Here is a 25825-nt window from a genome sequence, read left to right as displayed (position 1 = left end):
AGGTGGAGATTTCCAGTGAGCAGGTCTGGAGCCCGACAGAAAAGTTGGGGCTGCTGGACGCATAGGTTTGGGCATCATTCCTTTTCCAGTAGAGGTGGAGCCTCTGAGTGGACAGGATCCCAAAAGAGGGGGTGACCAGAAGAGCCTTGAGGAGGATCAAAGGAAGAGGAACCAATAAAGGAGAGAGGTCGGGGGAGCAGTCAGAGAAGTAGGGCAAGGGAGAGGTATGCCAAGCAGAGACTGGGCGGCCACATCTGATGCTTCAAAGAAGTCTAGTAGGTGAGAGTTCAAAAGATCCTTTGGGTTTAGGAGCTAGACGATTACAGATTTTGAGAAAACAGTTTCCACTTACCAGAGGCACAGAAATCGCTTTACGTAGCTTAAGGAATGAGTGGGAGGTGAGGAAAAGGAGGTGGTGGGTACAAAGGCATAGAATGGTGAATACTGAAGGTAACAGTATCATCTGTAGCTCAACCCACAAATTTTACAGTGAGGAAAATTTTACCAGTTCCCGAAAAAGTGGTTAGTTAAGGGGCTAGTCTCTTGAGACATCACACAGAAAAGGAGAGTGAGAGGTGGATGGACATTTAAGGGAGAAAGTCCAGGGAAGGTTTTGTAGTTTCAAGAAATAAAGTTGAGTATGTAAAATGAAGGCGCATGAAAAGAGAAAAATACTGAAGACAAAAGAAAGGCAGGAAAAAAGTATGGTAAACATGGGGAAGTGGGAAGGAGTACAAAGAATCAGCCTTGGACAGGAGAAAGAGTCCTTCTCTGAATCAAGGAGAAAGGAAAAAGGAAAGTGAAGGGAAAAGAAAGAAGTAAAGAGATCCACCTTGGATGGCCTTAAGTTCAATAAAAAGATGATAGCCTCACCAACTGAGAGTAAAGAGGTCAGGAGGCGTGGAGATTTAGAACATCACCTGCAGGGGAAGAGCCAGGGAATCAACAAAGATTAGGGAACACTGAGGGCTTTCTGAGGTTAGATGGGCAGGGTTAGTAGTAGGCCTCTTATGAGGACATGACTCTCCTGCAATGCTTGGCAGCCTAGGAGAAAGAGCCAAGAATGAGACCATTGAGTTTACCCAAATCAAGTTTTTCAAGATTTTCTTGATAGAATATCAGGAAGGGAATGAGAGATGAAGAAAAACTTATCTAGATATACAAATTGTTAAGCACATGATAGAGATGTTGGTGGAGAAGATTGTGCTGTGAAGAGCAGAAGAACGTGGAAAATGCAAAAGGCATGGACTTCAAGAGAGGAGGAGGTTATCAATGAAGCAGGCGGGGGAGAGGAGAACAGTGGCCTCTCCTCTGCCCCCCTGCTCCTAGTGATGGGTGTGGAAGAAAGAGCAGCCTTCACCAAAGACAGAAGGAACATCATTAGGGAAAAGCCAGGTTTCAAAGTACCAGAGGAAGTTGCTTTCAAAAGTGAAATAGAGGATTTGAGGAATTCCATAAAATACTGTGAAATGGATTGGTAGAAACATCCTTTGTTGGGTAGGGAATCGGATCCAGGGAGGTTAAATCCCAGTGAGAGTTCAGAAGGAAACTAAGTCTGGAGGATTTTGCTTCCGGAAGCAAGAGGCTGCTGCTTCTGGAATTTAGGATTGGAGATACACTGCATTTATCCTGAGGGAAAACAAACACTTTGAAGGAATCTTAGGGGGATGCTTAAGGTAAGGTATCTCTTCCAATTCCATGGCTTTCTTCGTGCCAACAGTTCCCATTGTTGACTCTCTAGTTCTCACATTGCCTCTGAAATCTAGACTCATATATACGACTGCCAAGTGACATTTCTTGGCAAGGCTTGAATGTTATCCAAGACTTGGATGTCTGTCCAATAGGTTTAAACTTAAATCCAAAATTGAACTTCTGGTTCTCCCATCCCATCAGAATCCTGCTTCTCTCCCAGTCTCCCCATCTTCCACCCCACCACCATCCATCCAATCCATCATCTGGTCTTGTCAATTCTACCCATGAAATATATCCCAACATATCCCAAATTTGTCTACTTCTCTCCATCTTCGTGGTGGCCACCATCTTCTCCCCAGGATTACTGCAGTTGCCTCCTAACTGGTGTCCCTGCTTGCAGTGTTACCCACTACAGTCCAGTCTAAACACAGGAGCCACAATGATCTTTTAAAAATGTAAATCCAATCACCTCTACCTCAGACCTCCCTCCCTCCTCCCCCCACTCCCACGCAACATGTGCACACCCTGACACCCTCCAGAGCTTCCCATGGTTGAGTAAAATTCAGGTGCTTTACCCATCTTTGCAGGTCCCTGCATGATCGGGCCCCTGCCCCTGCTCTCTGACCTCATCTCCCACCTCTCTCCCACTCTCTCTGCTCCAGCCACGCTGGCCTTCTTTCTGTTCCTCAACACCCACAGCTCATTTCCACCTTCCGGCCTTCACAGTAGCTGTTCCCTTTACATGGAATGCTTCTCCCTAAGACCTTCACTTGGCCACTCTTGTCATTTGGGTCTCAGCTTAAAATGCCATTTACTCAGAAAGGACTTTCCTGACCACTGTGTCTAAAGTAGTTCCCTGCCACTCTTATCACATGGCCCTATCTTATTTCCTCATAGCCCTGCTTACGCCTTCTTCTTCAGTGTATTTCTTTTCTGCCTCACTAGAGTGGAAGCTCCACAAGTGCAGGTACCTCATCTGACTTGTTTGCCACTGTATCCCTACTGCCTGGAACAGTGCCCAGCACATAGTAAGCTCCCAATAAAGACTTGTTAAGTGGAGGCATGGATGAATAATGGGGAAAAGCAGGATAAAGCTCAACGTTAGGTTTGTGGTTCAAATTGAACTTACATTTAGAGTCAGGTTTAACTATAGGGTTAGGAATGGGGATGAGTTAATTCCAAGAGTAGCTCTAGAAACAGGGCTGGGTTAGTTTAGAGGATAAGTTTATTTGGGGGTTCATTTGTTGAGATGTTTAGATTTGAGGTTAGGGTTGAGTTTGAGTTGTGATTTGGGTTGAGGTTAAATATGGGTTAGGATCAAAGTTGCTATGTAATCCCACTTTAGGTTTTGAGGCTAGGTTCAAGTTTGAGGCTATTGTCATTTCAGCCTTATTTGGAGGGCTCAGAGATTTCACTAGTTTCTCCACAGAGACCACTGTAGAAACTGTATATCCCTCGGTTTGGAGCACAAGACTCCAGTCATCACCCCTCCCACTCAGGGAAAGCCCCAAACCAACTGCTGGCCTCCTCAAGAAAGAGACAATTTCACACAACCTCCAAAACTGAGATTGAAACCAAGATTGGCCTATCTCAAGTAGCATCCTTCAGCACATCGCACATGCCTGTGACACAGAGCTTCGGCCCAGTTCTCACCCTTCCTTCCTCTCTGTCTCTCATGTCTCCCCATCACTTGTCCTCACCTTCCCCTTTTTTTCCTTCAATGCCCCAGTCTTTCTCTCTGACCGAAGTTTCTCCATTTCTCTCTATTTCTCACCGTTCATTGCAACACCATTTTACATTTTAATATAGCCGAGTTCTCCTAGTCCATGGGCTCCTACCATTGGAGAGGCAGAAAGAGAGAGCAGGAAGAAAAAGAGACTCCAGAGGAAGAGGGACACAGAGGAAAGGAAAGGAGCAGGGACCAAGGGGGAGGCCAACAGTGGCACAAGACACAGTGAGGTTAAAAGAAACAAGATGAAGCCAAGATAGAGGCCAAGGTATTTAAAAGAGGCACCTCTGGCTACCCTTCTTCCACCGTCCCCTCTGGTCAGCCACCAAGCCCTGTAGATTGTGCCCAGGAACTCTCCTCCTGTTCATTCTCCTGCCACTGCCTCGATGTAAATGCAGGCTCTTGTCACCTCCTTGCTGAGTTGTTGCAAAACCCCCCTAACTGGTCTCCACACTTCTGGTTTCCCCTCCAGACCCCAACTCCCATTCCTCAATTCATTCTTCATGTAGCATCCAGACTCATGGGTTTTTTTTTTTTTTTTTTTTTGGTTTTTTGTGCGGTACGCGGGCCTCTCACTGTTGTGGCCTCTCCCGTTGCGGAGCGCAGGCTCAGCGGCCATGGCTCACGGGCCCAGCCGCTCCGCGGTATGTGGGATCTTCCCGGACCGGGGCAAGAAGCCGTGTCCCCTGCATTGGCAGGTGGACTCTCAACCACTGCACCACCAGGGAAGCCCAGACTCATGTTTTAAATATACCAATCTTGGTGGGTCCCTCTCTCACTCAAAAATTTTGGTAGCTCTCCATCACAATTACAATGAAATCCAAACCTCTTTTCTTGGTTTTAAACCCCTCAGGATGTGGTCTCAGCTTACCTCCCAAGCCTCATCTCTGTTCCTTTTATGTGTACTCACTTGCACAGGTTAGTGCACTTCATACTCTCTTTTACCTCCAGTCTTTGCACCTTCTATTCCCTCTATCAGGAATGCCCTTCACCATCTTTGCCTTGATACTAATGCCTGACTCACCTCTCCCCCAGGCCAAGTTTGATGGCTTTACTGTGGGCTGCCATAAGCCCACTGTCACGGAACCCACACTAGTCTTTGAGCTCCCAGAGGTCAGGGGACTGTTTTTCACATCTGTTTACTCAATGCCTTGTGCAGACGCTCAATAAATGTTTGTGAAATAGAGAGAAAGCTAAAGAGATGGAATGAAGGTATTCCCTGGTGGTCCAGTGGTTAGGACACCGCACTTTCACTGCCGTGGCCCAGGTTCAATCCCTGGCCAGGGAACTAAGATCCTGCAAGCCACAAGGCACAGCCAAAAAAACCCAAAGAGATGGAATGAAAAGAAGTAATAGGTTAGACTAGGAAGGCATGAAAGGCAAAGTTGCAGGGCCTCAAGTAGCAGGGAGGAAAACAGGAGAACTAGCTGATGCACACCCTGAATATCACTTATGTGCCACAGGACACCAAGACACCTCAGGAACTTTCTGCCCAGTGCAACAGAGGGAGGGCTTTAGTTTCCATCACCACCATCCTCAGCCCCAGCCCCTCCAAAAACCTCCAAATGAAAGCATAACAAGCTAGTAAGAGTAATAATAATATTTGAGGGGGCCAATTGTTATTTTCTCAATCTCATGAAATGTGACTAAAATCATCTTTAGAAACCTTGCTTTTTTTTTTAACCTGCAACCTGCAAGCTAAGCGAAAACTCGCTCATGTTCAAGAACGTTCATGTCAACGTTTTTCATGCTAGCCAAAAACTAGAAATGAACCAAATGTCCATTAACAGAGAAATAGATAAGTAAATTAGAGTATATTCACACAACATCACATCACAATGAAATAAAAATCACTGATACACACAACAATATACATGAATCTTACATACATAACGTCGAGAGAAAGAAGCCAAACACAGATGAGTAGAGTCTGTGTGATTTCATGTATATGAGGCTCAAAAGCTGGAAGAACTAATCTATAATTGTAGAGGTCAGAAAGTGGTTGGTTATATTTGGAAGGTATTAACTGGGAGGGGGCACGAGAGAACCTTCTGGGGACCTAAAACTATGTTGAACTGGATGGTGGCTACATGGCTATAAACAGATGGAGAAGTTCATCAGGCTGTCCACTTAGGAGAAGTGCACCTCACTGTACCTGAGTTCTACATCAATAGAAGAGGGAAATCCTTAATGATTTTACAACAGTGTATTGGCTTTACAAGTGCAGCTGCAAGAGAAGTCCCTTTGCTGTCCCCACCCTGCCCTAGGTCACCACCCTTAAGCTCCACCTGTGTGGAATTCTGAAGCATCCTCTGTAGAGAACTTTAGCAATTGCCACATTCCTTGATCCTGGAATGTGTTTGTTTGGGGTTATATAACTCTGATCTGTGGAGCCCACCTGAGGTTGGGATGAGGTGGAGGGCATCCTTCAGCAGTGAGACAAGATCTCATCATACGTGAGTTCATGGCTCAACGTGAGCTGGATCTTCCAAACCAGAACACTTTTGAGAGTAAAAGGGGGTCCATGAATATTTCTACCAGGACAACAGGCATAAACCAGGATGTACCAGGCAGGAGGGTATATAATGGAACTTCTTGATATGAAACCTGCCAGAAAAACTGGAAAATACACACACTGGAACAAGTGTGACTTGAGTCTTTGGGACAAGGACAGGGGTACAAGAGGAAGAAATGTGCACAGAGAGAAGCCTGTAATCAGCCAAGGGTGCAGAGGTGTTATACATAATTGCTCTTCAGGGAACCGGGCCTCCAGCCCACGCCCCAGCTGCTCCCCTTCTCCTCCTCCTCTGAACTTACTGTCCCTTCTCTGGAACTCCTAAGCCTGACCCCCGCTCCCTGGCCCTCCCAGCCCACAGTTCCCCTGACCCCACTCCCTTTCCCAGAACTCAGTCGTCTGAGCCCCCAGCCTGCGGTTCTCTCCTAAGCCTCAGCCTTTCCTGCCTTCGACTGAAACAGCAGCATCTTCTAAGCCCTGGGGGCTTCCCCGGGCCCCAGCCCCGGCCTAGAACCCGCCCGCCGCCTGCCACGCTGCCACTGCCGCTTCCTCTATAAAGGGACCCAGGCGTCCCGGCCAAGGGGCCCCGCACAGCAGGTGAGACTCTCCCACCCCATCTCCTTGGGCTTCCCTGGCGGTGGACTCCTCTCCCCGGGACGTTCAGTCCCTCCGCCTGGGCCTCAGCCCCTCTTGCACCTCCTGCTTGGGCCTGGGCCTGGGCCTTGGTGGGTTTGGTTTTGGTTTGTTCCCCTCTCTCTGACTCTTTATCTGTCAATCTCTTTCTCTCTGTCTGTGTCACACATTCTCATCCCTCTCTGTTCCCTTCTCATCTCTGTTCCTCTCTCTCTCTCTCCCCCTGCTCACCTGGGGTTTCCCTGACTGCAACTTGTCCCCTTCTCTGTCTGTTGCCCGTCTCTCAGGGTGGCTGTCTCCACGGGCAGGAGGCCCGTCTTCCGCATCGCGCCCCGCCCCACTCACTGTCTCTCTCCCTGCAGGTTCTCCCCATGACACCACCTGGACGTCTCTACCTCCTGAGGGTGTGCAGCACCCCCCTACTCCTCCTCCTTCTGGGACTGCTGCTGGCCCTGCCGCCTGAGGCCCAGGTGAGGCGGCAAGGCAATGGGGACTGTGTGGGCAGCCTGGCCTGACCCTGGGCCTGAGGACCTCTCTGACTCTGTTCTCCCCTAGGGGCTCTCTGGTGTTGGCCTCCCACCCTCAACTGCGCAGCCTGCCCATCAGCACCCCCCGAATCACTTCACCCGAGGCACCTTCAAGCCTGCTGCTCACCTTGTTGGTAAACATTCACCTGCCCTCCTAGACATGTAGCCCCCAGCCCTCCTCCCATCCCCCTTCAGGGACCCAAGCATCCCCTCCAGCTCACCCCCACTCCTACTCCCTTCTGTCCTCCCAACCATCCCCCAGGAACTCAGTCCAGCACCTGCTTCCTCAGGGATTGAGACCTCTAACCCCCAGGCCCTTGACCGCCATCCCCTCTGGCTCTTCCTAGGAGACCCCAGCACCCAGGACTCCCTGCGCTGGAGAGCAAACACAGATCGTGCCTTCCTCCGCCACGGCTTCTCTCTGAGCAACAATTCCCTCCTGGTCCCCACCAGTGGCCTCTACTTTGTCTACTCCCAGGTGGTCTTCTCTGGGGAAGGCTGCTTCCCCAAGGCCACCCCCACCCCTCTCTACCTGGCCCACGAGGTCCAGCTCTTCTCCTCCCAGTACCCATTCCACGTGCCTCTCCTCAGCGCTCAGAAGTCCGTGTGCCCAGGGCCACAGGGACCTTGGGTGCGCTCGGTGTACCAGGGGGCTGTGTTCCTGCTCACCCGGGGAGACCAGCTATCCACTCACACAGATGGCATCTCCCACCTGCTCCTCAGCCCCAGTAGTGTCTTCTTTGGAGCCTTCGCTCTATAGAAAAATCCAGAAAGAAAAAATTTGGTTTCAAGGCCTTCTCCCCATTTTGCCTCCATTCTGACCACTTCAGGGGTCACCACACCTCTCCTTTGACCATTCCATCAGTCTCAAGTCTTCCCCCGTTCTCAGCACCTGGAGCTTCCAAAGAAGGAACTCTAGGCACCCCAGGGGACCACACCTTCCTGAACCACCCCGGATGCTCGGCTGAGGACTTCAAGCCTGCCTGGAAATGCCCACCCAGAGCCCTTCCTCTGCCCTGCCCGTCTAGGGGGCCTTGCCCTGGACATGGAAGGGGAGCTGACACATGAGGGAGCTTGGGTGGATGACTGGGGGCAGGGAGGGGGGTTATTTATGAAGGGAAAACAATTTAAATTATTTATTTATGGAGGATGGAGAGAAGGGGGACGGCAGAAGAAAGAGATAATACACCCAAGAGACGAAGAGTGGGAGGGCGTGGGCACAAGGGTGACCGAGCAAGAGAGAAAAAGAGTGGGTCTGAGGGACCAAGGGGCTCTGGAAGGAAGTGAAAGGCTCTTAAGAGCCAGCCAGTGCTTGACTGGACACCCCACGAGGAGATGTCTGACCCTTGATGAAGCCCAATAAACCTCTTTTCTCTGAAATGCTGTCTGCCTGTATCTGTCTGTCTGGGAGGGGAGAATTCCCCAGATGTCTCTAAGGAATGGAGGGAGGACAGGAATCAGAGGGACAGGAGCTGTGGGCATATACAGAGAGGCCTAAGGGGCTCTGGTGAAATATGGTGGCCTCACAGGGGTGGGAGGAGACCAGAGAATAAGCTGAGAAGACAAAGGAAAGATGCAGGTCCAAAGTCTGGAGGAGTGGAGGTCAGGGAACCCCTGAGGAATGGGGGTTACAGGAGGCTTCTGAGGAGCAGTGACCACACTGGAGGGTGTTTGTTTGGGACTGTGGAGGAGGAGCATGAGGCCTCCTGGAAGACGTGGCCATGCCAGGGCCCCGAGGAGTGGGAGAGCCTCCAAGGCTGGGGGACTGGAAAACACAGGGGACATTTCAGGAGACGTGGTCACGTGCAGGGGCTCTGAGGGCCAGGGCTGTCTCCAGGAAACTGGAGGGAGCAGGGAGCTCTTTGCAGATACATGGCCACACACAGGGACTCTGAAGGGTGGGGTCTTTGTGCAAAAATTGGGGCATCACATGCCCTTGGAAGCCAAGACTGAAACCAGCACCAGAGTTTTGGTGAGTCCCCGGTCAGAGTGAAAGGAGAAGGCCTGCCGTGGTGAGGTTCGTGAATTCCCAGTGTCTCTTTCACTCCTCAGGGGCTGTCCCAGGCTTGTCCCTGCCATCCTCCCCCAGCCCTTGCAGAGCCTCAAGCTTCCCTTCCTCCAGCTCCTCTTGCCCCCAGGGACCCAAACACACGTCTCAGGACCCAGCACAGCTTCCCCCAAGTTTTCTCTCCATTAAGGACTCAGCTTTCTGAAGCCCCTCCCATTTCTAGTTCTACCACTACCTGAGTCGGCTCTGGAAATCAGAAGGAAATAGGCCACAGAACTCATCCCCCAAAGAAATGGAAACAATGGGAACTGGGGGGCAGAGGGGAAATGGGGTCCAGCCTCCAGGGTCCTACATCTACAGCAGTAACTGGCCCAGGGAGCCCCCCTCAGAATCCGGGTGGGTAGGGTAGGAAGTATCCTTGATGCCTGGGTGTCCCCAACTTTCCAAACCCCCGCCCCCGTGATGGAGAAGAAACCGAGACAGAAGGTGTAGGACCCGCTACCGCTTCCTCCAGATGAGCTCATGGGTTTCTCCACCAAGGAAGTTTTCCGCTGGTTGAATGAGAGCCTTTCCCCGCCCTCCTCTCACCCCAGAGCGTATAAATGCAGCTGTTTGCACACCCAGCCAGCAGAAGCTCCCAGAGCGAGGACACCAGGGGACCAGCCAGGAGAGAGACAAGCAACTCCAGACCCCCCTGGAAATAACCTCCCAGACCACACAGCCCCACCCCGACAGGCAGCCAGACGACTTGCTCCCTCTAACACACCCTGCCACAGGGCTCTACCGTCTCCCAGCTGGACGTGAGCCCTTCAGAAAAAGACACCATGAGCACTGAAAGCATGATCCGGGATGTGGAGCTGGCAGAGGAGGCTCTCTCCAAGAAGGCAGGAGGCCCCCAGGGTTCCAGAAAGTGCCTGTGTCTCAGCCTCTTCTCCTTCTTCCTGGTCGCAGGAGCCACCACGCTCTTCTGCCTGCTGCAGTTCGGGGTAATCGGCCCCCAGAGGGAAGAGGTGAGTCCCTGGCCAGCCTTGGCTCATTCTCTCACCCAGAGAGAAATGGGAGAGAAAAAGGGTGAGATATGGGGTGGGGAAAAGAGGTGTGCTGATTGGGAGGCTTGGGGAGGAAAACAGTGGAGAAAGATGGGGAGGCAGAAGGAGACGTGGAGAGAGATGGGGGAAGAGAAGGAAGGATGGAGAAATAGGGTGCCTGGCACATGGGCGATGCTCTCTAAATATTTGTCGAATGAATGAATGAGTAAGCAGGGATTCAGATATAAAGAGAGATGTGTAGACAGATAAGGGGTATGGGTAGAAAGATGGGGAAGAAAACAAATCATCTGGATAAAGATGGTGAGACAGAAGGAGATACAGCAGGTATGAAAGAGAGATAGGAAAGATGAAGCTAAGGGTGTCTGGCACACGGAAGGAACTCAATGAATGAGCTGTTAAATGGATGGATGAATGAAAAACATGGATGAATGGGGAGAGAAAATGAGACACATCAGTGCAGAGAGTACAAGCTAGAGAAGCAGCCGGCTGTTTCTCCTTCAGGGGTTACTTGCTTTGATACTAATCCTCCTTCTTCTCCCAACAGTTCCCAACTGGCTACTCCTTCATCAGCCCTCTGGCTCAGACACTCAGTAAGTGTCTCCAAAACCTCTCTCCTAATTCTGGGCTTGGGTGTGCATAGGGGTTAGTCCTGGGATGGAAGCAGTAGGGGAAATTTAGAGTTTGGGTTTGGGGGGAGGAGGAAAGGAGGTCAAAGTAGTGGGATATTTTCTGGGAAGCTTAATTGTCTCTCACCTTCTTCTTTCCTCTTTCCTCTTCAGGATCGTCTTCTAAAACCTCAAGTAACAAGCCCGTAGCCCATGTTGTAGGTAAGAGTTCTGAGGATGTGTCTGGGGGATGAAGAAGCATATGGGATGGGGAGGGGTAGGATTTGGCAGCTGAGGCCAGGCTGAGGTTAGACAGACCTTGGAGACAGGGTGAGAAGGACTCACTGAGCTCAAGGGGAGGGTGGAGGATACTTAGAACTTGAAGGGGATACTCAGAACCTCATGGCCAGATGGGATGTGGGAAGACAGACAGAGGGGACAGGAACCGGATGTGGGGGGGGTGGGCAGAACTTGAGGGCCAGGATGTGGAGAGTGGAACTGACAGGGTCACAATGACTCACCCCTCCCTCTTTTTCTCCCTCCCTCCAGCCAACCTCAGTGCTCAGGGGCAGCTCCAGTGGCTGAACACATATGCCAACACCCTCCTGGCCAACAGCGTGAAGCTGAAAGACAACCAGCTGGTGGTGCCGACAGACGGGCTGTACCTCATCTACTCCCAGGTCCTGTTCAGGGGCCAAGGCTGCCCTTCCACCCACTTGTTCCTCACCCACACCATCAGCCGCATCGCTGTCTCCTACCAGACCAAGGTCAACCTCCTCTCTGCCATCAAGAGCCCTTGCCAGAGGGAGACGCCGGAGGGGGCTGAGGCCAAGCCCTGGTATGAGCCCATCTACCAGGGAGGGGTCTTCCAGCTGGAGAAGGGTGATCGACTCAGTGCTGAGATCAACCTGCCCGACTATCTGGACTTTGCTGAGTCTGGGCAGGTCTACTTTGGGATCATTGCCCTGTGAGGGGACAGAACATCCATCCTCTCCCACCTCAATTACTTTATTATTTACTCCTTCAGACCCCCTCATCCCCTTCTGGTTTAGAAAGAGAATTAGAGACTCAAGGCTGGGCTCCAAGCTTAAAACGTTAAACAACAACAACACTTAGAAATCAGGGATGCAGGGAAGTGTGGCCTGGACAATGGGGCACTGACCACCACCAAGAGTTGGAACTGGGTCTTCTGGAACTCACTGGGGTCCTCGCGTTTGGATTCTTGCATGCAACCTGGGACACCCAGAATGTGTGGGCCAGGGGACCTTGGGTTCTGACTGGAACACTTCAGAACATTCCTTGAGAAGATCTCACCCAGAACTTGACATGAGTGGACTTCAGGCCTCCCTTTCTTCCAATGTTTCCAGACTTCCCTGAGATGGGGAGCCCAGCCGCACCCCAACGGGGCCAGCTCCCTCTATTTATGTTTGCACTTTTGATTATTTATTATTTATTTATTATTTATTTATTTACTAATGAATGTATTTATTCAGGAGGTCAAGGTGTCCTGGGAGACCCAATGTAGAGGCTGCCTTGTCTCAGATGTGTTTTCTGTGAAAACGGAGCTGAACTGTAGGTCGTTCCCACCCTGCCTCCTGGCCTCTGTGCCTCCTTTTGCTTATGTTTTTAAAAAATATTTATCTGATCAGGTTGCCTAAATAATGCTGATTTGGTGACTGACTTGTCGCTACATCACTGAACCTCTGCTCCCCAGGGGAGTCGTGTCTGTAACCGCCCTACTGGTCAGTGGCGAGAAATAAAGTGTGCTTAGAAAAGAAATATGGCCCCTTTCTGGGAATTAATTCTTCACTGGCCTCTCCTTGGGGGTGAGACGTGGCTCCCTGAAGTTCTTTCTCCACAGGGCTTAAGATCCCTGCACCTCACTCCTTGGACTGCTGGGGCTCAGGAGACCCTACATAAAACAAGGCCCAGCTGAATATGCCTCTCCCCCAAGAAAGGAACCTGAACTTAATTAGCTCTCCCTCAGGGCATGGGAATTTCCAATTCTGGGAATTCCTATCCAAGTGGGGGAAGTCCCACAGCTCAGATGAGATTTCCGGCTGTTGTGGCCTGAGAGAAAGAAAGACCTGGGGAGCGGCCAAATTCTCAGGTACCTGAATCACAGCCAAGGGACTTCCAGGCAGTCAGGCACCTGGGCTCCAAACCACCTGATCCCGCCCCATGCCCCTCCCCCTGCCAGTCCAGTCCTAACTGTGCAACCTGAACCAGTCACTGAACCTCGTCTATCAAAGAGAAGTAGGAATGCCCACCGCACACGGGGCCACGTGAGAACAGAAAACCTAAACTCTTCACAACAGAGCGCCTAGCGGAGCGCTCGGTGAATTCTGGCTTTCTCCCTTTTCCCAGCCCCCAGTCTTCCAACCGCTTCCATCTCTCAGTGGATGGAATTGAAGAGGAAGAAGAAAATAAAAAACAAGGAATAGGATGTAGGTGAAGGACCCACCCCCCATGCCAGCTTGGTCTCCCTGATTTTCTTGGCGAATGATGAGGAGAGGGATGGGAGGTGGGTGAAGTGGAAAGAGAAATGCATTCCTCCCCTCTGGGAAGGCTCTTCTGCACACAGAGTCAAAGACAAATATGGAGTCAGAAATGAAGACTCAGAGAGTGGCAGCCCTCACTGGGCTCTGAAGTTGGGCTTTCCTTCCTGCTAGGGTTGCCAGGCAGGGGGAAAACTGTGCGGTGTGCCGCAGAGGTGGGGTGACCCGCTAGCGTAACCTAGACAGAGCCTTGGATCCTCCTCGGCCTCCTCCAGCTCGGGGCTGAAAGTTGGTCATGGAGTGAGGGGGCTGCTGTTACTCACTCTGGGGCCCCAACACTTGCCCACTTATGGAAAGGGGATCTGAAGTGTGACTGAGGGGTGAGGACCTTCCATCCCACCCTGGACCGGGCCAGGTGACATCAGTTTTTCCTCCTCCCCCTCCTCCCCAGGTTCTCCCTGGTGTCCTCGGGCACTATCCCCACCCCATCTCTCCTTCTCAACCACCCTCCCAACTCCTTCAGCCTCCTGCCTTCACGCCCCGGTCCCCACCCCCACTCCCCCGCTCCCCGAGCTGCGGGTCTTCCCCTGGAGAAGAGTCGACTGTGGCTAACAGGGCCTTCAGGCACCTAGCAGGGCAGAAACGCTGTCCCCTCAGTGCTTCATTATCAGCCCTATTGGGGCTTACTCTGCTGGCTGGGCCTTTCTGAGTGGTGCTTGCCTTCCCCGGTAATGACCCCTATCACTACCAGGAGGGACCCAAGAGACAAGAGTGCAGTGTTGAGTCTGCGGGGACCATGTGGCCTTGAGAATCAGGATGCTTGGAGATGATTTGGGGTTTGTGCGGAGCCCTTTCCTTCTACCCTCCAAATGGGCTAATGCTGGGGCAAGGCCATTCAGAGGCAGGGGTGGGTGGGACCCACAGATCCCCAGCCCAGGGAACAGAGGCCATGCCAGGTGTTGTGAATTGTCTCAAGCAACCAGAAAAATACAGAGACTATGTAACCAACATTTGTGTACCCACCCTGAACGAAGACACGTTAGCATCTCAGCATCTGTACCGGAAGCACTAAAGCTTTACATTCTTTATTTTCACCAGGCTCAAAATCAGTTTCCAAACAGTCTTCTACATTTTCGCCACGGCCATGGGGTCCCTGGTGTCTGGGTCCCCAATATCTAGGCCGATTCGTTCACATACTCCCACATTGCAGTGGTCGTTTTAGGGACGTGCGTAGCCCTCACCCCACCATCACCACCCCAAAGAAGGTCTTTCCTCTCCTGTAGTCCACCATATCGGGGTGACTGATATTGACGTAAACCCTCTCGCCCCTCCGGAGCTGCACCAGGCCACCGAACCCCACGCTCGTGTACCAGAGGGGCCCGTACTCGTGCCTCCGGGCGGGGTCCAAGACCGGGCTCACGGTCTCCGCGCCCTCGAGCAGCAACTCGGGACTCCCGGATCCATAGGCGCCCCCCGCCCGGTACAGCCGACTGAGCAGCGTGACCGAGCGGTCCAGGGGGTCCCCGCCGGGAGGGGGCGCCCGGCCCCGGTAGCCGACGTGACAGTAGAGGTAATAGAGGCCGTCCTGCGGGAGGGCCAGCCCCTCGGCGCCCGAGAACTGCGTCCCGCTCCTCAGAAACGCCTCTTCTTTCTTCGCCTCCCAGCCTAGCCCCTGCCCCGTGGTCCAAGCGCCTGCGGAGAAACGGGCCAGTTGGTTCTCGGAAATCCGATCCTGAAAGGAGTGATCCAGGCCCGGGACTTCTGGGAGGGTGGGCATGAGGGACAGCTGGGGCTTTTAACCCACTGCAGGAGTCCAGCCGGGCTGGGGGAGCGGGGTGATGGTGCTCCCTCTGCAATGAGTACGAGTTGGGACTGAGGGCACCTGGGTGTGCGGTAGGAGCGCTGTGGTGGGGAGATCCAGGCCGGGTTTTGCCTCCTCCGGCGGAGGGGAAAGCGAGAAGCTAGAATGCTGGACGAGCAGAAGAGTGCGTACTATAGCAGCGGTGAAGCAGGTGGGCAACCCAGCGCGGTAGTAACAGAGCAAAGGGACTCTAACTGTGGGCGAGCAGAACTGGCACTCTTGGACTCTTCAGGTCTATGAGATCCTTACCAATGAGGTGGGCAGCCGGGAGCCTGGGGCTGAGATCTGTTTCTGCCTCCTCCTCCACCGGCAGCTCCCCGGACTCTGGAAGGGGCGAAGAGTCCACGGTTGGGGGCAGGGCGGCCACCCACGTGTAGTCACCTTGAGAGGACAAGGTGCCAGGGCCCAGGGATGGGGCACCTGGATTCCTGGAGGAAGAGAGTATCTGGGGATGCAGATGGATGGGAGCTGGGAGTCCCTGAGGGGCAGAAGCAGGGGAGGGGGAGATGGTCGGCTCTTACCAAATCGCTGATGGGCCTGTGCTTGGGTGCCTGGGTCAGCAGTCCCTGTTACCTGAGTGGGTGGGGTCACAGGGCCCAGAGTTCAGTCTTAGCTGATGCCAACCCCACCCCTCCCACTCCCAACATAGATGCAAGCTCCAGACTTGGGGTTTCTCCCACCAGCCCTCAAAACACACCTCCCTGGAATGGAGAGCAAGCAAGGCATCTGTACTTGGGCAGAGAGACAGAGGCCCACGCATGTCTTGGGAAGAGGAGAAGAGACATACAGACAACCAGAAAGGGGCTTGGTGACACCAGGGCACAGCAGCATCACAGGAACGTGGAAAGAGGACCAGCAAAGAGACAGAGAAGACATCCCCACTGGGGGACAGCCAAGCCAGCCGAGCAGGATGAGGCAAGAGGCATAGCCAGAGGTGAGGGAGCATCAGCAATATACGGCCCTTGGAGGATATGTGGCAGCCACTCACCAGTCCTCCCTGCTCCTGGGGCACCAAGGCCAGCACAGCCAGAACAGTGATAGGCACAGCCAGCAGAAGGGTCACCAGGGAAGTGGCTCCTGCGACAGCCAGCAGGAGGCATCCCTTCCCCTGGGGCCGCCTACCCCGGCACTCCAGCCCCAGTGCCCCCATTGAGACTGAGCCAGAGCCAGGGCAGGGGGGCTTTCATACCTCAGGGGTGGGGCCACCCCCTCCCTGTAGACCCACACACCTGGCTGGGACTTTCCGAACACCCCTGCTCCCCTCACCCTGCTTCCTGTTTACCCAGAGCTAGGGTGGGGCAGCTGGATGCCTGGGTTCTCTGAACTGGGGAGGGAGTCGGGGTGAAGAGACAGGCTTTCAGGGTAGAGCTGGAGGGGGCCTTAGAGATCTTCTGACTCAGTGGGAAGGAAAACTGAGGCCCAGAGAGGGAAGCTAGCTTGCAGAAAGTCAGGCAGCTACAGTGAGAACCCAGAACTCCAGACTGCTAGTGTGGTCTGCATTCTTCTTTTTTTTTAAATTAAGTTATTTATTTATTTATTTATTTTGGCTGCACTGGGTCATCGTTGCTGCACGCGGGCTTTCTCTAGTTGCAGCGAGCAGGGGCTACTCTTTGTTGCGGTGCGCGGGCTTCTCATTGCAGTGGCTTCTCTTGTTGCGGAGCACGGGATCTAGGCACGCGGGCTTCAGTAGCTGTGGCACGCGGGCTCACAGGCTCTAGAACGCAGGCTCAGTAGTTGTGGCACACAGGCTTAGTTGCTCCGCGGCATGTGGGATCTTCCCGGACCAGGAATCGAACCCGTGTCCCCTGCATTGGGAGTTGGATTCTTAACCACTGTGCCACCAGGGAAGTCCCTGGTCTGCATTCTTCTGCACCCCAGAGGTGGGTGCTAGAGGGAGGGCTGCATCCATATCCCTGAGGTCAAGGGCTGGAATAGGAGGACGAGAACTAGAATCTTCAGGGATGGATGTCTAGGTTCCAAAGAAGAACCTGTCCCCACACTGGACTGACCTCCTCCTCCCATTCCCTTGTGCCCTCCAAGCCCCCAGAGCTAGGTGAGAAAGGCAGCGTTAAGCCAGTCCACGGTGATGGCAGCTGAAGGGGGCCTCAGCCTCACCACTGACTATTAACTCACTGAGGAGGGATGGAAATAGAGCATTACCTCCCTTGCTACACACACTGTAGACAGGAGAGCGATGAGGCATCCATCCCCAAAGAGCTTCACAGTCTAGAATGAGCTCCATCCATTTAGTAGATGCTGACTAAGTGTAAAGTGAAGAAAGGACAAAAGGATGAATGAGTAAGCAAAACAAAGCAGTAAGGACCAAATGAATGGTATAGTCGGCAGAGCAGTAGGAGTTGACGGGAGGAAAAACCAGGTCAAGAAAGTTGGAGGTGGTCCCAGATCATTTCCCCTTCTTGATATCTCTGTGTGTTCAGGTAATAATAATAACAGTGACAACATAGCTAATATCCAGGTAGCATTTGGTATGTGCCTGCCACTAATCTACACACTTTATATATAATAATGCTCTTTCTTTCCTCCTTCCTTTTTCTTTCTTTCCTTCCTTCCTTCTTTCTTTCTTTCTTTCTTTCTTTCTTTCTTTCTTTCTTTCTTTCTTTCTTTCTTTCTTTCTTTCTTTTCTTCCTTCCTTCCTTCCTTCCTTTCTTTTTGGCCACACGGCGCGGCATGCGGTATCTTAGTTCCCCAACCAGGGATCAAACCCGTGCCCCCTGCAGTGGAAGCGTGGATTCTTAACCACTGGACCTCCAGGGAAGTCCTGTAATAATGCTTTTAATCCTGATAAAAAACTCTTAAGAGGGGGACTTCCCTGATGGCGCAGTGGTTAAGAATCACGGGCTCCGCAACAAGAGAAGCCACCGCATTGAGAAGCCGGCGCACCGCAATGAAGAGTAGCCCCCACTCGCCGCAACCAGAGAAAGCCCGCGCACAGCAATGGAGACTCAACGCAGCCAAAAATAAATAAGTAAAATAAATAATTTTATTTAAAAAACCCAAAAAAAAACTCTAAGAGGAAACTGAGGCACAGAGAAGTTAAAGAACTTGTGGAAGGTCACACAGTAGTAGCAGAGACAGGATTTGAACCCAGGCAGTCTGGCTCCATACCCTTAACCAAAAGACAGTTTAAAAACTGAGTACTGGGCTTCCCTGGTGGCACAGTGGTTGAGAGTCCGCCTGCCGATGCAGGGGACACAGGTTCGTGCCCCGGTCCGGGAGGATCCCACATGCCACGGAGCGGCTGGGCCCGTGAGCCATGGCCGCTGAGCCTGCACGTCTGGAGCCTGTGCTCTGCAACGGGAGAGGCCACAACAGTGAGAGGCCCGCGTATCGCAAAAACAAAACAAAACAAAACAAAAAAACCTGAGTACTGACTTCAGATTTGTCCATTTCAGGGTATGTAAATCTTACCTTCCTCACTCCCCCCAAAAAAGAATAGGGAAACAAATACTGAACTTGAGTCAATGATAAGCATGGTAAACGGTTTAGAGGTAAAATGTACTGATGTTTGCAACTTTGAAAGGTATCAAAAAATGAGATGGATTGATAGATATGTGATAAAACAAATATATAGAAGAATATTAATTGTAGAATCTAGGTGGTAGGGATAGGTTCACTGTACAGTTCTTTCAATTTTTTTCTATGTTTGAATGTTTTAATAATAAAACTTTTTTTTTTTTTTTTTTGCGGTACGCGGGCCTCTCACTGTTGTGGCCTCTCCCGTTGTGGAGCACAGGCTCCGGACGCGCAGGCTCAGCGGCCATGGCTCACAGGCCCAGCCGCTCCGCCACATGTGGGATCTTCTCGGACTGGGGCACGAACCCGCGTCCCCTGCATCAGCAGGCGGACTCTCAACCACTGCGCCACCAGGGAAGCCCTAATAAAACATTTTGAAACAATATTTTCCTACTGTCCTGCATGGGAACACTGTGGATGGGGGAAGGGAAGGAAGTAGCAGAAAATTTCTGAATCTGGAGAAGGAAATGCAAATGCTTATGGGTCCAGGCACCAGATCTCCTCTTCAGTCCTTGCTTCCATGAGCTCCCAAGTCTTCACCCTCCTCAAGGACTAGGTGTGCCATCCTCCAGCATTCATCTCCCTCTCAATCACAGTGCCACTATGAGGCCTCCATCTAGGTCCTTGGACTACCACCCTTACTTTTGTGCTCAATATCAGAATGCTGCTTGCTGCAGGAAGGCCACATGGATTGCCCACACCTCTTTTCCCAACACCAACTTGTCATCAACTTTCTGTCCTAGATCTATCAGCAGTGCTCATGTCGATCTAGTCTGGCTGTCTCTGACTCTCCTGTTTGTTAATCAGTCAGCCAAGTGCCCTGTTAGATACAGCCCCAGAATAGCAGGAGAGTTACCCAAATCCACCAGAACTCCCAGTCTTCCTTGGGAACTGGAGTGTGTGTCCACACATACCAGGATCATGAGCTCTCAGTGACACAGTGTAATTGGGAAAAGTGAATCAGGAAAGGCACCTAGAAGGGAGATGATCACTGACGACTTGCAGGATCAATAGGATGGCTGGAGCTGACAGGGATCACAGGCTGAATTATAGTTCTAGAAGCCTGAAAGGAAAAGATGTTGTAACCCTAACCCTCAAAGCCTAACTTCCTCTCCTAACAATGCTAGGGAGGCACCTAGGCTGGGGGAGAAGTTAAACCAGAGGAGGGACAGGAATGTCTGAGGTGGCAACACTTCCCCCAGGCAGCTCTGGTCAGTCAGAAGTCTGTCCACCCGCAGGCCACAGACTCTAGGTAAGCTGGGCGAGAGAGGGAGCCCTCATGAAGGAAACCCAGGGAGGGGACAGTCACCCCCAGAGTGAGGTGAGTCTAAGATGAAGGAAGGGAGAATATGGCTTTGAGGTTCCCTGGGCCCTGGGGGAATCCTCTCTCTGGCCTCTGTCTCCGCTCCCCAAAGAAATTTAAACAATCCACTTCTGCCGCCACTATCCGTCATGGCCACGCAGGCCCTCCTCTCCACCTGTGCTTCTGCTCCGCACCTGCCACCCGCCACGTCCCAGCCTTCCTCTTGAACCCAGGATGGTCTCAGTTTCCACACCCTGGTCACTGCATCTGGCTCTGGATGAAGTCAGCGGCCCCCTCTTTGCCCTCAAACAGGAACCAGTGGTTGTAGGGCAGGAAGTGCCTGAGGGGAAGTTATGGGCCCCAGACGCTCCTCCATGCCCCACTTCAGCCCCCGCAGTATCTGCCCAAGGGAAGCGGCTCTCCACACCAGCCAAGCGGAGCCCCCCTTTCCTAAGTTGCTCTGGGGCTGAGAGAGCGGCCGTAGGTGCCAGGTGACACTGGACACCACCTTCCCTATTTTCCCACCAGTCCCCACGCACCCTCCGGACCCCAGGTCCTGCCTCAGCCCCCTCACCAGAAACTAGAACTATCCAGTGCTGGAGAGGCCCCTATGAACCAGTTGGTCAGCCTAGGGTCGGAGAACCAGAGTGGGCTCTGGAGCTGGACAGAGCTGGCCTTGAACCCCAGCTCTGCCACTTCTGGGCTGGACGTCCTTGTCGGAGTCCAGCCTCGAGTCTCAGGTCCTTCACCAAGGAAATGGGCACCATAATACCCTACATTGTTATGGGGATTAGCAGTGACAAATAGAAAGAGCCCAGTTCAGGGTTGGCACATAGCTAAGGCTCCTCAGCCCGGGAAACAGTTGTAACAGAGGCCCCAGACCTTACAGATGAGGAACTTGGGGCACGTGATTCACCCCAGGTCATTTAGCCTGGAAGAGCAGCGTTAGGTTTCCCAACCTGCAGGCTAGTCTTCAGTCCCCAACCTAATGAAAGCTTGTGAGATAAAAGGTAAGGTAACTCTCCGCCCAGGGAGGGTTGTGGTGCACAGGGAACAGTCGATAAAAAGCGGTGTATGCGCGGGTTGTGGGTAGGTGGCCAGGGTCTCTCGGGGCCAGCCAGTGCAGCGGACAAGGGGCTTCATGGGGAGGCCCAGAGAGGGCAGCAATGGTGGTGGGAGGTTTCTGAGGGGCGAGTGGTGTCCGGGACGAGCGAGGTAACTGATGAGGCATGGCGACCTCTGGGAGGAGGTGAGGGAACACAGTCTGGGGTGAAGAACCTCTGAGAGAATGGTTTTCTGCCTCTAAAACTGTTGGAGAAAGGAGCTGAGATCCCCGACCAACGAGGAGGACGGGGTAAGCTGCAGAGAGAAATGGGCCCACTGACACTCACCCCTTTTCCCTGCAGAGATATGCCCTTACCTATTTGGGGGCCTAGGGCTGGGGGTGCTCCTGTTCCTCTCTGTGGTCGTTCTGTCCGTCTGCCTGTGTCGGCTCCGTGGGAAAGGTGAGCCCCACCCTCACCTCCCTCGTACCCCCTCGCCCCTCACCCCCGGGCAACACCCTGTGCCGTCCCCCACACACCCTTTCCTCCTGTGCTCCCAGACACCCCCATCAACCCTGACTCGCCCCTCCTGCCTGAGGAAGGGGGCAGAAGTCGGTGGGGAGAGGGGAGGGGAGAGCGTCCAAAGAGAGAGACCTTGCCTTTTGGCTGCGGGAACCACAGGGAGGTTGGCAAGTGAGGAAACACCTGCTGGGGGTGGGGAGAGTGGGCAAGGAGGGCTGGAGGTGGCACAAGGGAGGCAAGGGCCGAGCCGAGCTTCTTCTTTTCTTCCAGTGAGGAGGCTGGAGAGGAGCTGGGTGAGTCTGGGGCAGGGAAGTGCGTGATGGGGCAACAAGCGGGGGCTGAGGTCGGGGGGCAGGAGAAGAAGGAGAAATGAGCAGGAGAGACAGAGAGACAGAGGAAGTAAGAGAGAAGCAGAAAGAGGGAAATAAGGGATGAGAAGAAGAGAGGAAAGGAAAGGGGTAGAGATGGAGAGAAAAATAAGACAGAAGGAGAGAGAGGAAGAAATGAGGGAGATAGAGACAAAAGTGAGAGGCAAAAATCAGAGAGAGAATGAGAGAGACACAGGGAGAATGAGAGAAATCCAGAGAAAAAGTAAGAGAAGGAGATTAAGAGTGATAGAGGGGGAGAGTGAGAGAGTAAGAGAGACACAAAGAGAAAAGGACAAGAGAGAGAGACAGAGAGAGACAGAGAGGGAGAGAGAGCGTGCAAATAGAGGCAATGAGGTAAGAAAGTGGGGCGGGGGAGCAGCAAGAACTCAGAGGGCAGCGTCAGGGGAGGGAGGCTCCTGGGGACCTCCTGTCAGCACCCTCCGTCCCAGCCCCAGGCCCAGCTCTCGCAACAGGAGCTCCACTATGCGTCCCTGCTGAGGCTGCCTGAACGGGAGGGACCTGACCTCAGCGACCAAGAAAGGGAAGGCAGCAAGGAGGACCCCAGCACGGACTACGCCTGCATTGCCAAGAACAAACCCACCTGAGCACCCCCAGACGCCTCGTCCAACCCAGGCGGGTGGTCAGGGCCATCCTGTGGTTCACCCAGTAAAGGCCATGGTCTCGCCACTCTCTGTGTCTCAGGCTTCTCCATCCACCTCAAACCCCAGCTCAACAGGGCCACCATCAAGACCTAAGCAACTTACCCTCCTACCCAGTCTTACCCACCAGGGATCCACTGGGTGAAGATGAGTGTTTAGGGACCCAAGCTCCCCTGAAGGCCAGAAAAGAGCATTTGTGTGTGGGCCACTGAGAAGTAGAACTAATCATGTCTGATATTCCACTTTTCTCAGGACAAAGGGCCTTAGCCTCCTGGGCGGGAGAAGGAGGTGTGTTGAGTCTCAGGATGATGGTGGGAGGGGACTCTAGGCACAGTCCTGGGAAGCTCCCTCCTTGGACCTTTCCAGACCAGACTTGGTAGAAGGGAGAGTAAGAGGTGGGAGAACCCAGAACAGGGCACATTGGGCCATCTAGAGATGGAGCAGGAAATACACAAAAGGAGCTAATGGTGGGGCAGAGAGGGATTTATTGGGGGGTCTCTTGAAGAACTTGGGATCACTGAGGTCTGAAATCACTCATCAGAGGCCATCCAAGGAGCGGCAGTGTGTTCCCATGTGACAGTGGCCTGGTGGAGAGGCCACAGGAGTAGCTCAGTGCTGCAGCCCTCCTTCTCTTCTTGGTCTCTGTCTCCACCTGCTCCAGCCCTCTCAGTGCCCCTCCCATCTCTGGGCCCATTGTCCCGGCTCCACTACTCACATTTGCCCTGGTAATAGATGGTGCTGCCCATGGCCACTGAGAGAAAGCTGAAGGCATAGAACCCAGCCCGAAGGAGGAAGACTGTGCCGGCAGCTAGCTGAGGAGGTCCTGCATGTGGGCGGGGATGGGGAGGGGGAGAAGGGCTTAGGAAAGAAAGCCCTGGGAAGCAGCGTGCACAGGCTTAGGGACGACAGTGGGCCTCAGGGAAGGACTCTCGACTCGACTACCAGGGAGAGTGGGGCCTCCGGCCAAGGAGGCACAGCTTCCCAGCACCTCACCTTTCTCCACCACCAGCAGAGTCCCATTCCCTGTTCCGACACCCAGGCCCAGCACCTCCACCCTGCACACGTAGACTCCGGCGTCACGGGCTCGGGTGTCCCAGATGTGCAGCTCAGCCTGGTGGTCACAGAGGAAACGGGAAGAGGCAAGAGGCGCCAGGCGGCCCCTGAACTCTGCGGTCTCATTCCTCACCTCCTTCCCTGGGGCCACTTTGTCCTGGTACCACGTGACAGAACCAATGGCCAATTTCCCTTGGCTGGCATTGAAGGAACAGGGCAGGAAGGCAGGGGTGCCTTCCTGGGTACGGATCTCAGGGGGCTGGGACACCCAGAGAGCACAGGATCCTGGGGGCAGAGAGAAGACCCAGATAAACACCTCCCCAATTACTCCAAAGAGAAAAGACAAGAGAGCTTGCAGTAGACTATCCCTGCTGTACCCCACCCACAGAGGGCCCAGAGGGACGAGCACTGTAGATGTCTCATTAAGCCTTTCCTCTTTATCAATCTAATTTCTTAACATTGCTTATTAAATTGTTTTTCAAATTCTTTCCCATACCAGCTCTCACATTCACCCTCTCCCATCATTCTCCAGTTCCATTCACTAGTAACATTTTGCTGAAATTTAACTTGTCACAGTGAAAGTGAAGCTCATTCATGAATGTGGCTGCCTAGTTAACTAATATCATTAATTATATTATTCCAGGTATTATCTTAGTACTAATAGCATTTTGTAGCATACCATCCTTGCCACTTTTTTTTTTTGTTAAAGAGCATTAACTAATTAAATCTCCAGGTGAAGACATGGCTATAATTGCTTGGGATCCCTATTTAACTTATCTAAAGTGATGAATTAAACCAATTATTAAAATTCTTGATTAAATTCTCTAGTTAATGAAATTTACCAATCATTCTTCTATTTCAGTGATTCTCAAACTTGAGAGCACGCTGGAATCACCTGGAGTGCTTGTTAAAACAGATTCCCAGGCCCCACTCCCAGAATTTTTTATTCAGTGGGTCTGGAGTGGGCCCTGAGAATTTGCCCTACGTCCCCGCTGATGCTGATGCTGGTCTGGAATCCACACTGCATTTAGTTAATGAATATGTCTGACAATTAAAATCAGTTTCATTAAGAAACTTAACAGATTTAATTAGATCTCCTAAACTCCTAATTATATCTAGACCCTAGATAATAAGCCTTGTTTAATAAGTTTATTAAACTCATCGAATTAAAACTGACCCCTTAAAAAGATTTGACCCCTTCCTTCAAGCCCTTCCTTCCTTCAAGCCCTTTTTTACTGGTTCTTTAAACTTTATCTTGTTAGGAACGTGGCTGGGAAGGAAGAGTTCTGGGATGGAAGCTGGGGAATGACCTTCCCAGCGGGTGACATGGAGGGAACTGAGAACTGGGGAAGCCCACTGGGTATCAGCTTTATGGAGGGACCCCCTGCTTTCAGCCCCCACCCAGTCTGCTCCCCCGGGACATCTATGTCCAGCCTCCCCCATCCTCCATCCTCCCAGCCCCACACCCCTCAGGGTCCTGGGAGAAACCCCTGTCACCTGGATGGACCATGATGAAGATGAGCAACAGCATCCGGGCCATGTCGAAGGGTGTTCCTGTTGACGAGGGGGACATGAGCAGTGAGGTCTGGGTGGAGGAAAACGTCCCACTAGTTTTGACCAGGACTTTGGTCACTGGTTGGGGGTGGGGAGCTTCCTGTGACACACAGGACTCACACATCACTTACAAAGGACCTCAACTCCGTAGGGTCTCGGGCATCAGATGCATGCCTCCCTGAGGAAAGAGGATGCTGCTGACGGTGATATCTGGGTCGCTAGGAGGTGGGGGCAGCGTGTGGGCATGTTGCCTAAGTGTTTGAGGGGGAGGGTGGGGCTTAGATGGCCAGTAATGCTAGGGTGGGTGGGTGGACGGGTGAGACCAGGATGTGGTTCCCCTGTCTTTTGAGGTTCAAGAAGACCAACCCTTTACCAAGAATTAGCCTCCAAGAGCCTTTCTGGGCTCAGAGCTAACCTACTTCCCCTCCCCTTGGCTCAGTAGCACCCAGGTCCACCCCATCCATTCTCTTCCTTCGAGTCCGGCCCTCCCTCAGGGCTGCTCTAGGAATTCTATAAATGAGAGGATTAGCAGAAGTCAGCTGATTGGTGGTGGCGACAGGGAGTTGCCAGGGACTTTGTCTGGAAGCTGCATTTTCATAGCGATCACCCCGTTTCACTTTGGATGTGTTGTCTTGGGTGGATGGGCAGAGTGAGTGCCGCTGATGGGGAAGT

General features: G+C 52.6%; 5 protein-coding genes across 7 annotated transcripts; 3 read left to right on the top strand and 2 right to left on the bottom strand.

Annotated features, from left to right (window-relative positions):
* The first annotated feature begins 6936 nt into the window (after window positions 1-6936).
* LTA (lymphotoxin alpha) lies at window positions 6937-8159 on the top strand. Its single transcript, XM_081246225.1, has 3 exons — window positions 6937-7039; window positions 7125-7230; window positions 7444-8159. Exons 1-3 carry the CDS (start codon window positions 6941-6943, stop codon window positions 7854-7856), a joined length of 618 nt encoding a protein of 205 aa, XP_081102351.1. The 5' UTR covers window positions 6937-6940; the 3' UTR covers window positions 7857-8159.
* Window positions 8160-9927: 1768 nt separating this feature from the next.
* Window positions 9928-11729, top strand: TNF (tumor necrosis factor; the record flags this gene model as incomplete). The annotated part of the gene is made up of 4 exons (XM_081246199.1): window positions 9928-10114; window positions 10698-10743; window positions 10933-10980; window positions 11308-11729. The coding sequence occupies exons 1-4, from the start codon at window positions 9929-9931 to the stop codon at window positions 11727-11729; spliced, it is 702 nt and encodes a 233-aa protein (XP_081102325.1). The 5' UTR covers window position 9928.
* Window positions 11730-14320: 2591 nt separating this feature from the next.
* On the bottom strand, window positions 14321-17158 carry LTB (lymphotoxin beta). 2 transcript variants are annotated; one of them, XM_081247653.1, is made up of 4 exons: window positions 16106-17158; window positions 15639-15690; window positions 15367-15441; window positions 14321-14948 (listed from the first exon to the last, which is right to left on the bottom strand). In XM_081247653.1, the coding sequence occupies exons 1-4, from the start codon at window positions 16265-16267 to the stop codon at window positions 14494-14496; spliced, it is 744 nt and encodes a 247-aa protein (XP_081103779.1). In that variant the 5' UTR covers window positions 16268-17158; the 3' UTR covers window positions 14321-14493. The 2 variants fall into 2 exon arrangements, with proteins under 2 accessions (XP_081103779.1, XP_081103780.1); XM_081247654.1 differs by lacking the exon at window positions 15639-15690 and having other exon boundaries at window positions 14790-14948.
* LST1 (leukocyte specific transcript 1) lies at window positions 14957-22567 on the top strand. Of its 2 annotated transcripts, none has more exons than XM_081247655.1 (4): window positions 14957-15268; window positions 21361-21459; window positions 21790-21812; window positions 22343-22567. In XM_081247655.1, exons 1-4 carry the CDS (start codon window positions 15223-15225, stop codon window positions 22490-22492), a joined length of 318 nt encoding a protein of 105 aa, XP_081103781.1. In that variant the 5' UTR covers window positions 14957-15222; the 3' UTR covers window positions 22493-22567. The 2 variants fall into 2 exon arrangements, with proteins under 2 accessions (XP_081103781.1, XP_081103782.1); XM_081247656.1 differs by lacking the exon at window positions 14957-15268 and adding an exon at window positions 20844-20964.
* A 449-nt stretch (window positions 22568-23016) lies between these two features.
* On the bottom strand, window positions 23017-25165 carry NCR3 (natural cytotoxicity triggering receptor 3). Its single transcript, XM_081246897.1, has 4 exons — window positions 25097-25165; window positions 23540-23884; window positions 23262-23369; window positions 23017-23130 (listed from the first exon to the last, which is right to left on the bottom strand). Exons 1-4 carry the CDS (start codon window positions 25137-25139, stop codon window positions 23084-23086), a joined length of 543 nt encoding a protein of 180 aa, XP_081103023.1. The 5' UTR covers window positions 25140-25165; the 3' UTR covers window positions 23017-23083.
* Window positions 25166-25825: the final 660 nt, after the last annotated feature.

The sequence above is a fragment of the Mesoplodon bidens genome, assembly GCF_964165515.1.
Source record: "Mesoplodon bidens genome assembly, chromosome: 10".
NCBI lineage: Eukaryota > Metazoa > Chordata > Mammalia > Artiodactyla > Ziphiidae > Mesoplodon > Mesoplodon bidens.
The sequence above is the reverse complement of the archived record's forward strand: the minus strand, read 5'-3'. Positions and strand labels throughout refer to the sequence as shown.

Bases quoted from the DNA above. Each gene is read 5' to 3' on its own strand.
- LTA (XM_081246225.1), top strand. From the start codon at position 6,941: ATGACACCACCTGGACGTCTCTACCTCCTGAGGGTGTGCAGCACCCCC. The intron at 7,040-7,124 runs GTGAGGCGGCAA...GTTCTCCCCTAG, and splicing joins CCCTGCCGCCTGAGGCCCAG to GGGCTCTCTGGTGTTGGCCT. The intron at 7,231-7,443 runs GTAAACATTCAC...GGCTCTTCCTAG, and splicing joins GCCTGCTGCTCACCTTGTTG to GAGACCCCAGCACCCAGGAC.
- LST1 (XM_081247655.1), top strand. From the start codon at position 15,223: ATGCTGGACGAGCAGAAGAGTGCGTACTATAGCAGCGGTGAAGCAG. The intron at 15,269-21,360 runs GTGGGCAACCCA...TTTTCCCTGCAG, and splicing joins CTATAGCAGCGGTGAAGCAG to AGATATGCCCTTACCTATTT. The intron at 21,460-21,789 runs GTGAGCCCCACC...CTTTTCTTCCAG, and splicing joins GTGTCGGCTCCGTGGGAAAG to TGAGGAGGCTGGAGAGGAGC.
- LTB (XM_081247653.1), bottom strand. From the start codon at position 16,267: ATGGGGGCACTGGGGCTGGAGTGCCGGGGTAGGCGGCCCCAGGGGAAG. The intron at 15,442-15,638 runs GTAAGAGCCGAC...CGCCCCTTCCAG, and splicing joins ACAGGCCCATCAGCGATTTG to AGTCCGGGGAGCTGCCGGTG. The intron at 14,949-15,366 runs GTAAGGATCTCA...GTTTCTCCGCAG, and splicing joins CCCGGCTGCCCACCTCATTG to GCGCTTGGACCACGGGGCAG.
- NCR3 (XM_081246897.1), bottom strand. From the start codon at position 25,139: ATGGCCCGGATGCTGTTGCTCATCTTCATCATGGTCCATCCAG. The intron at 23,885-25,096 runs GTGACAGGGGTT...CTCTGCCCCCAG, and splicing joins CTTCATCATGGTCCATCCAG to GATCCTGTGCTCTCTGGGTG. The intron at 23,370-23,539 runs GTGAGGTGCTGG...GCCCACATGCAG, and splicing joins TCTGCTGGTGGTGGAGAAAG to GACCTCCTCAGCTAGCTGCC.